Source organism: Saccostrea echinata, unplaced genomic scaffold, assembly GCF_033153115.1.
Source record: "Saccostrea echinata isolate AGI-Se365-2 ecotype Australia unplaced genomic scaffold, CSIRO_AGI_Sech_v1 ptg000054l, whole genome shotgun sequence".
In the NCBI taxonomy this organism is placed as follows: domain Eukaryota; kingdom Metazoa; phylum Mollusca; class Bivalvia; order Ostreida; family Ostreidae; genus Saccostrea; species Saccostrea echinata.
Window position 1 is genome coordinate 36,003,872 of NW_026889803.1, and position 8,830 is coordinate 36,012,701.

General features: G+C 34.6%; 1 protein-coding gene across 1 annotated transcript; it reads right to left on the reverse strand.

The window, feature by feature from the left end:
* Positions 1 to 499: 499 nt before the first annotated feature.
* On the reverse strand, positions 500 to 3,757 carry LOC133172438 (uncharacterized). Its single transcript, XM_061307319.1, has 2 exons — positions 3,633 to 3,757; positions 500 to 2,137 (listed from the first exon to the last, which is right to left on the reverse strand). Exon 2 carries the CDS (start codon positions 2,132 to 2,134, stop codon positions 1,160 to 1,162), a length of 975 nt encoding a protein of 324 aa, XP_061163303.1. The 5' UTR covers positions 2,135 to 2,137; positions 3,633 to 3,757; the 3' UTR covers positions 500 to 1,159.
* Positions 3,758 to 8,830: the final 5,073 nt, after the last annotated feature.

Sequence of the window (8,830 nt, forward strand, 5' to 3'; positions counted from 1 at the left end):
TTCGGAAATAACATTTATTATACTTGTTGCTGGGCGTTAAAAATAAAGGTAAAATATTCAGCCTCAACTATATGTATGCCTACAAAAGGACTCCATGGAAGTATTAACATTGCGTTCAAACCTATATTTCTAAGTCTCCTATTTCCTCTAGAAAGCCTAAATGGCATGATGTATTTGCATGAAAATGATTGAAATATTTAATAAAACTTGGGCGCTTTGCCCTCTTCACCAGGGCTTCGCCCTGGAGCCATCGGAGGACTCACAGCGGCCCTCAGACCCCGGCCGTTCTCTTCTTACTCTTGACGTCCATGCTGGCTTCGCGCCTGGCATTCATGAAAAGAAAAACTATATCTGTGAAATATATATACATGAGGTTATAATGTACTTCTCTATAAGAAAATTAATTTCTAGAGAGTTTTATGTATTATCAGTGATAGTGATGGATTAATTAAGTTCTCCTACTATAACCCTAATAGTATAAAGAAAACAAAACCAGCAAACCAATGTAAAATTTTATTAATTTTTCAGAGCATAAAAATATATATTATTAACAATAGATACATGTATGCATAAATTCTCTATCATAGATTTATATATCACAAATTTTATTATTTTTTTTACACATTTAACTGGACAAAATACCAAGAATTATTTTTTTTTTCAGAATTGCACCACCCCTCGAAACAATTTGATTGACTTAAACAATACAGAACAAGAAATATAGGACATTTCATCATGCACAAACGTTGATTAACAAAGTAGAGACAATACATAAAAAACACGAAGAACACACTTACTATAGTTCAAATTCAATGTACATGTAAATAAATCTATATAAATAACAACATGATTTAAAGCAAATCTAAACTCCAAACAGTGTAACTGTACAGTACATAATACAATGCCTACAGTGCAAGACAAAATGAACTTTTGTAAATACATAATAAAAAAAAACACATATGTTAAAATGGGCTTGATTTGGCAGGAAAAAATATAAGCTTGCATTGCGATCCATGTGTCTAAATGATAAAGGTATATATATGTACAACTCCGAACGAAAAAAAAAACATGGTAAAATGATCGGGTACAAATTGCCCTACAAATATGATTCATTTACAGTTCCGAGATCAAATCTTCCAGCAGTTTTGGTTTATGATAATCATACAGTTTGAATTCTGCTGTTCTTGTACATATCATTTGAATTGAAAAAATGCGGTGTTTGACTGAAAGGGGGTGTTGTGTAGAATGTGGCTTCGTATGGAGGGGGATGGTCCCGTCTGGCATTCGATGCTTCACTCGCCGAATAGCTGGGTAGTCCCGAGGTTAGAGTACCTCCTGAAAGCGAAGGAGCGGCTAAAATGGGAGAGTCCAAATATGACTTTACACCGCACGCAGTTGGTGGGGCACTTGGATTGACAAAGTCCTTGCATGAAAGATATGTTTTGCAACCCTCACAGCATGAATGAAAGCTATTGAAGAAAGTTGCAATGCCCTGTGTTCCTTTATCGCGCGATCCGTATTTGGTCTCAACGGAATGAATTACCGGGGATGAGAGTACTATAGTACTGTCTTTCTCAATACCTTGAAGGTTTGTCACCACAAGCTGACCTTTGGTTTCGTGGAAACAGAAATGGGCAAACTGTTGAATGACCGTTGGACATTTGTTGGTCGATTTTCCCTCGGGATCAGTAAAGGAAACGTATTGACCTTGAACCCGTTCTTCAAGGAGAACGCAGTCATCGCCTGTTATTACCCTATTGTAGTTCCTTTGCAGCAAACGGAACATACGATTATAAAATGGCGCAACCTTGTCCATCACTGCTACGCATGGTAACAGGACTATAATTCTTATACCTTTCAGTGTTGCATTAAATAAGTTGGCCAGTTTGTATACCTCCGTAACTCCTTCCACGTACTTGACAAGATCCTCTTCTGTAACGCTAGGGTCGTCGAACTTGACAGCGCAGTCTGTTTGGCTGAAGAAATTGTCCTCGCTGTACATGTAGCCTCGGAAGACGGTTTTCCGTTCGGCTACCACTTCCGGATAAAACTCAAAATTTGCCCACCATTTCCGTCCATCTGCGCAGCAAGTTATAGAAGGCAGAGTCTGATTTTCGATTTGTTTTAATTCCATAACCTAAAAAATAAAAATTATCAATAAATTTTACACAAATAAAAAAAAAATTCAACCGAGGATGGTTCATTTTTTTCTTACATTTGCAGGCAGGTAAAGTGCGTTTTGTACTTCTCAGCCTAAGATACAATTATTCAAAGACTGGAAATTTAAGATCTCAGACTTCATGGAAAAATGTAGTAAAGTTATTGTAAGTTTGACGACCTTGTAAAACCTAAATATAGAAGCAAAGCAATTACGACAAATGCTGCTACAGAAAAAGCATTCAGGTATGAAAAAGTTTTCCATGACACAATATAAATATTTATTTATTCTGGAATTTTTCACATTTTTTTTCACATACGTTGTGTTACGGATGGGTTTTCCCGGTCTTTCAATTCTTAATATTCCTAAAATCTTTCCCAACATGCTAGTCTTTTGCATGTATCGAAAATTTTCTTGAGAAAGTTTTCTTTCAAGGAAGCTGAACCATATTTATTTAATTAAATTATTTTTAAAAATATACAAAATCAAAGGAATTAATCATTTTAATTTTACTGAAAAAGTTCAGTTTATAAGCCTTCTCATTTCTTTTTCGAAAATTTAAAATAATATATCATTATCGTTAAAATAATATACCTACATGTAGTCCGACGACGTTAAGATAATTTTGAATATTTTGACGTAGCAACCCTCAAGGAGGGGGCGGTTATAACGGTAGAGGAGTGTATCCTCTTTATTCTTCTTTCGCTGATTTTTTAATAGAAAAACATTTTAAAATATGTCCCATCTTCCCTCCCGCGCAGTGCTTGGAAAATTGAATTTGCATGTATGTATATGTATATTCTTTTTTATTCAATAAATCTGTTTCACATATTGCTTGTAAAAAGAATGAAATACACTTATACATGTATTAACCATTCGTGTAAAACGAAATCTACTGTAAAATTGTTAAATAGATTTTGACAAAGTTTCGAGACGAGTCTTTAATTTCAATGCCTTTTTATTCTTTTATTTACGCTCTTTCTCCTTCGTCTTATCTTTCTTATCGTATTTTATTTCCATAAAAAAAATTAATTTAAAAAAATCAAAACCATATTTTTTGTCTAAAAATATTTTTTTCCGGAAAGTGTAGATATTAATTGCTCTTCTTTCCTACTATTAAAATGCATTGCCATATATCGTGTGATATATAATTAATAATAAAAATGTAATTTATTTTATTGACCTAAAAAAATCAAATTTGCTTTGCATTCATAAAAACGTTTTTCAGCCAAACTACCGACGGAAAAACAAGGTGTTCGCATTCTTGCAAAGATAACGCGCTGACGCATCTTTCATTTCCATGCAGACGATGAAACATTTCCTGGAGCTGGTATACAGCTTATATAGCTTTATATACTCACTATTTAAAGTATGATTTTCCGAATATTATATTATACAATTACATTATTATATTATATATAATGCCATTATAAGGGACATTTTATTATGCACAAATTTAAAATAATGTGCTTACCTTTAAAATAAAAGAAAAAACTCTCCTATGTTACAATGATGTTCCTGCACAAGAGTTTGCTGCGTCAGTGGCTGTTCGGGCAAAAATGCACGTGCGTTTTGGAAGCTTTATATAGATGAGGAAAGCTGCACATATAAACAAACAGGATATAAGATATACAGATGTATACAATGCAGGAGATTTAAACCTATCTATTCTCGAACAAAGGTGTATGTATATTTTAACTAAAGAGTTTAAAATTCCCGGAACAATACATGTATGCTGCTATTTTTCCTTGAAACTTTTTTTTTTCAATATGATGTGGAGATAAAAATATCTATATTGATCTATTTTGCAACAGAACGTACAGAGTCATACAAACAAAACGTAACCTAGAACCATGCAAGTAATAAATGCAGAATCAGGCGTACGTGTGATTTAAGCTCATTATATAACAGATACCTATTTTTTCTATATCGATTAATTCTCCAAGACTTCATAACGTAAACTTTACGGAGCGCGTGCAAAGAAAATATCACCTGACACACATCAAGCAATGCATTACTTCATTTATCTACAAGAATATAAACATATGTTCATGAAGATGTGCACTCTAGTTTTAACACATTCCCGCGGTGTCTGTTTGTGAGTAAACGGTAGATGATGCAACTGATGCTGCCGATAATCGCAACGGGACACTAAGGGCATGACCCTTTGACCTGTCCGGGTCTTACTTATCGATAATCCATGATGTAATTATCTGATTTCTATTGATAACAATACACGCCTGAAAGTACCGACATACGGTCAAATACACCAAGGTATATAAATACTTGGGAAACTGCTTGAAAACGATCGATATTCCGATCGCCATCTTGTTTCAGTTATTGCTTCTATACTATCCCTTTACTCTAAAAGTCATTTCAGTATAACATATTTTGTCCCTTTTTCCAAAATAATTATTTATAGTAATATGCTAATTTAATTACTATATTATATATATTAATCGATTGAAGAAATGTGTACCTGAAAAAGATCGGCAAATCAACATCGCTTCCAATCACAATATTTAACACTAAAACACATGGTGGTGTTACACGTACAAGGAAATATTTTTAATATTAAACAAAATGAAACAGTATTATACATAATACCAGAAAAAAAACGGAAGATAAATATCCAAAAATATTTCCCTGTAGTCACGAGTAATGTTTCCTGTTAGAATTACTAAACTTTTTTTTTATTTTGGTCACACAAAAAAAATCTTTGGAGACTGTTTGGAACACGCTTAACGCATTACATTACATATATAACCATTAGTACTGTAATATTCCTGTCATTTTTCTGGTATTGGATTACATCATATATTATATTTAATACGTGAAAACTTCTAAAATTTCCCGGCAGTAAATTATCAAAGAAAATCAGTTTTATTGCTTCCGGTCATTCAACTAATAAAAATTGTAAGAATGTGATGAAAAAGAACATCCCCCGTACAGCCACATCTCCTTCAAATATCAATTATCATACTAATTTCGCTAGCCAACATTACAATTTTAAAATTAAGTAACACGGAGATAATGGAACTAACAAATCACACTTAAACCAACCGAAAGAAGCTTTAATTAGAGTTACCGCCGTGACAAATTTCAGTTTAAGAGATAGATATAGGGGCAATGTCTACTTACGTGTTCGCGTCCTGTTGCTGAGGCTGAATGAAGAGGAATGTCTTGGATAAGCAACCAATCGATGAAGCAGTGGTCGATCGTCAGGTTCGATAACTCGTGGCAGGGCATCGATCGAAAAGATGGATCGGTTAGAGCTTCATTACAATGTATTGGACAATTATTTGATCAAATGGTTAGTTTATCAAAAAGAGGTGATAATTGGATATAATATCAGTAAATTGAATTCATCACATGGAAGAACTTGTATCGATATTGTGTAATAAGGTTTGGTGTATATTAACATACATGAACTATACATTAACAATAAGATGGTATTGTTTACATACGGGAAGTGTAACAGTTTGGAGAGATTACTTGAAAAAACAATACAACTGTTCAATAACAGATAAAGACCTAATACAAATGTATAAATTATGCATAAATTACCAAGTCAATTTAATTTTATCAAAACATATGAGCTGAGATGGTTCTTTAATTTACCGATTTAAACAAATTCACAAATAAACCTTTTAGTAAAAGTACACACAAAAAGTAAAAATAAACAAAGTATACCTAAAAACATAAACATGAACATGTGGAGGATAAGATATAAATCACATGAAATGGTGCTTCGTTGAAAACCACGGTTTGGAGTCCACAAGCTACCTCAAACGTGATGATATCTAGAGAGAATCGATGTGAATCACCCGTGGGTTACCGACGATGGAAATAGTGCTATCAGCATGTTACACGTTTGTTTTACATTTTTCAGAATTATTATATTTTCTTTAAGAAAGTAAAAAGCATTTACAGGAATTTGGCTTTCAAGAGTTTGCCACATCGAAGAAATCCAGATTTTTCATACATATGTAATTATATATATATATATATAATCAGACTAAATTGTTTCTAGTGTCCATGATCATATACATGTAATAGTGTATACATGTAATAGTAAATGTTAATACATGTATTTGAATTTCCTTTTATAGATTTAAAACATAGGTAATCAAAGATTACGAAGCTCACCTCGACGAATGTTATCTTTAAGTAAGGCAAATTTCACATCACATTTTTTTTTTAATTTAGTGTACATCCCAAGATCAATGTCCATGCAAGTTTGGTTTAAGTACGAATTATAGTTACTTGGAAATAGACCTGTCCAAAAAACGTTTATCCTGTTTACTAATCAAGAAAATTTTGGTCAGTTCCAACATCCAAAGTAAGTCTTGAAGTTTTCATCCTTAGATGCACCATCTATGCAAGTTTAATCATAACAAGCCATAATGTTATATAGCTACTCCAAAAAAAATTATCCTGGTCACTCATCTGGAAAATGTAGGTCAGATTCAGAATCCAAAGCAAGTCTGGATGTGACCATCCCTAGCTACATCATCCATGCTAATTTGGTTAAAATATGGCTAAAATTCACTCATGTGGAAAATCTAGGTCGAATCCAGCATCCGACACAAGTGTGGTAGTGTCCATCTCTAGATGCATCATCCATGCAAGTTTGTTCATGGTAGAGCTTATAATTACTTGGGAATGGACCTGCTCCAAAAACTTTGACCTTGTCACTCATCTGGAAAATCTAGGTCAAATCCAGCATCCGACACAAGTGTGGTAGTGTCCATCCCTAGATGCATCATCCATGCAAGTTTGTTCATGGTAGAGCTTATAATTACTTGTGAATGGACTTGCTCCAAAAACTTTGACCATGTCACTCATCTGGAAAATCTAGGTCAAATCCAGCATCCGAAGCAAGTGTGGTAGTGTCCATCCCTAGATGCATCATCCATGCAAGTTTGGTCAAGGTAGGGCTTATAGTTACTTGGGTATGGACCTGCTCCAAAAACTTTAACCTGGTCACTCATCTGGAAAATCTAGGTCAGATCCAGCATCCGAAGCAAGTGTGGTAGTGCCCATCCCTAGATGCATCATCCATGCAAGTTTGGTCCAAGTAGGGCTTATAGTTACTTGGGAATGGACCTGCTCCAATAACTTTAACCTGGTCATTCATCTGGAAAATCTAGGTCAAATCCAGCATCCAAAACAAGTGTGGTAGTGTCCATCCCTAGATGCATCATCCATGCAAGTTTGGTTCAGGTAGGGCTTATAGTTACTTGGGTATGGGCCTGCTCCAAAAACTTTAACCTGGTCACTCATCTGGAAAATCTAGGTCAGATCCAGCATCCGAAGCAAGTGTGGTAGTGTCCATCCCTAGATGCATCATCCATGCAAGTTTGGTCAAGGTAGGGTTCATAGTTACTTGGGAATGGACCTGCTCCAAAAACTTTAACCTGGTCACTCAACTGGAAAATCTAGGTCAGATCCAGCATCCGAAGCAAGTGTGGTAGTGTCCATCCCTAGATGCATCATTCATGCAAGTTTGGTTCAGGTAGGGCTTTTAGTTACTTGGGAATGGACTTGCTCCTAAAACTTTAACCGGGACGCCGACGCTAACGCCGACTTCGTCGAGGTGAGCTAAAAATGAATTTCTAAAACATGCATGCACAGGCCCGTCACAATGGTTTCGAAAGTGGGGGGGGGGGGGCAACTTCCCCAAAAATCTGACAAGCAAAAAGAAAAAAGGTAATTTACTGTCCAAATCCTGCAATTTGCCAGTGCTTCACCTTACAACATTGAAAAAAGGGGACCAGCCTGCATCTTAAGGAAAATTTACTATAGCAAAATACTACACTCAAAAAAAAGTGCCCCCCCCCCCCCGCGTTCTACGGGCCTGATGCATATAAATGATAATACATGCATTTATACCTAAGTTCTTTTACTTTTTCACGCCCTCCCCTTTCCTATGGCCATGATTGATACATGTATACACTCAAATATGAGGTAAAATTATAATTTCTTGTGTGTGTGCGTGTTAAAGTGTCTTTTTTTCCTATACCGCCATTCAGCTCAATGCATGGCATTTAAAATGTAATTTTGACGTTAGATATTCACAACTGATACAAAACGTGTCAAAGGAGAAAGTAACATTATATTGCCCTCTTTCTTAAGGAAATTAGGTTATTCCCCTGCATTCTTTGAATCAAACGATATTGAAACTGCTTCGTCAATAAGCACACAGTTAACTGAAAATGCGATTCTCTCTGTGAGCATGCTCCCGAAATTTAAGAAGTGTATTCGTCCCAAAATATGACGGGAATATATGTATTTATAACACCATTCAAAAAAAACCTACCCGGTAAAAAATAAACAATAATACTTGCATATTAATACTAAACGTCATGGTTAACACATGTAATTCATTTCGCTAAATATATAAATACTAAACACTGCATAGTGCCATAAATTGTAAAATATTAACCCACTAATAACACTATTATGATAGATTTCACTTGAGAAATAAAGGTAATCTATGCTCAAATTGAGAGAGGAAATAATATCCGATAGATATCTGAAATCAGACTCTGTGTCACATACATGTACTTCACATGTACATTGTATATGTAAAATAACAAGAAAAATGTTCATTATGTAAACACCTTGCAGTTGTGTTCTTTACATTTTATTAAAAAATAAATACGTAAA

Excerpts from the sequence above, each read along its gene's own strand:
- LOC133172438 (XM_061307319.1), bottom strand. The coding sequence starts at position 2,134 with ATGGAATTAAAACAAATCGAAAATCAGACTCTGCCTTCTATAACTTGC.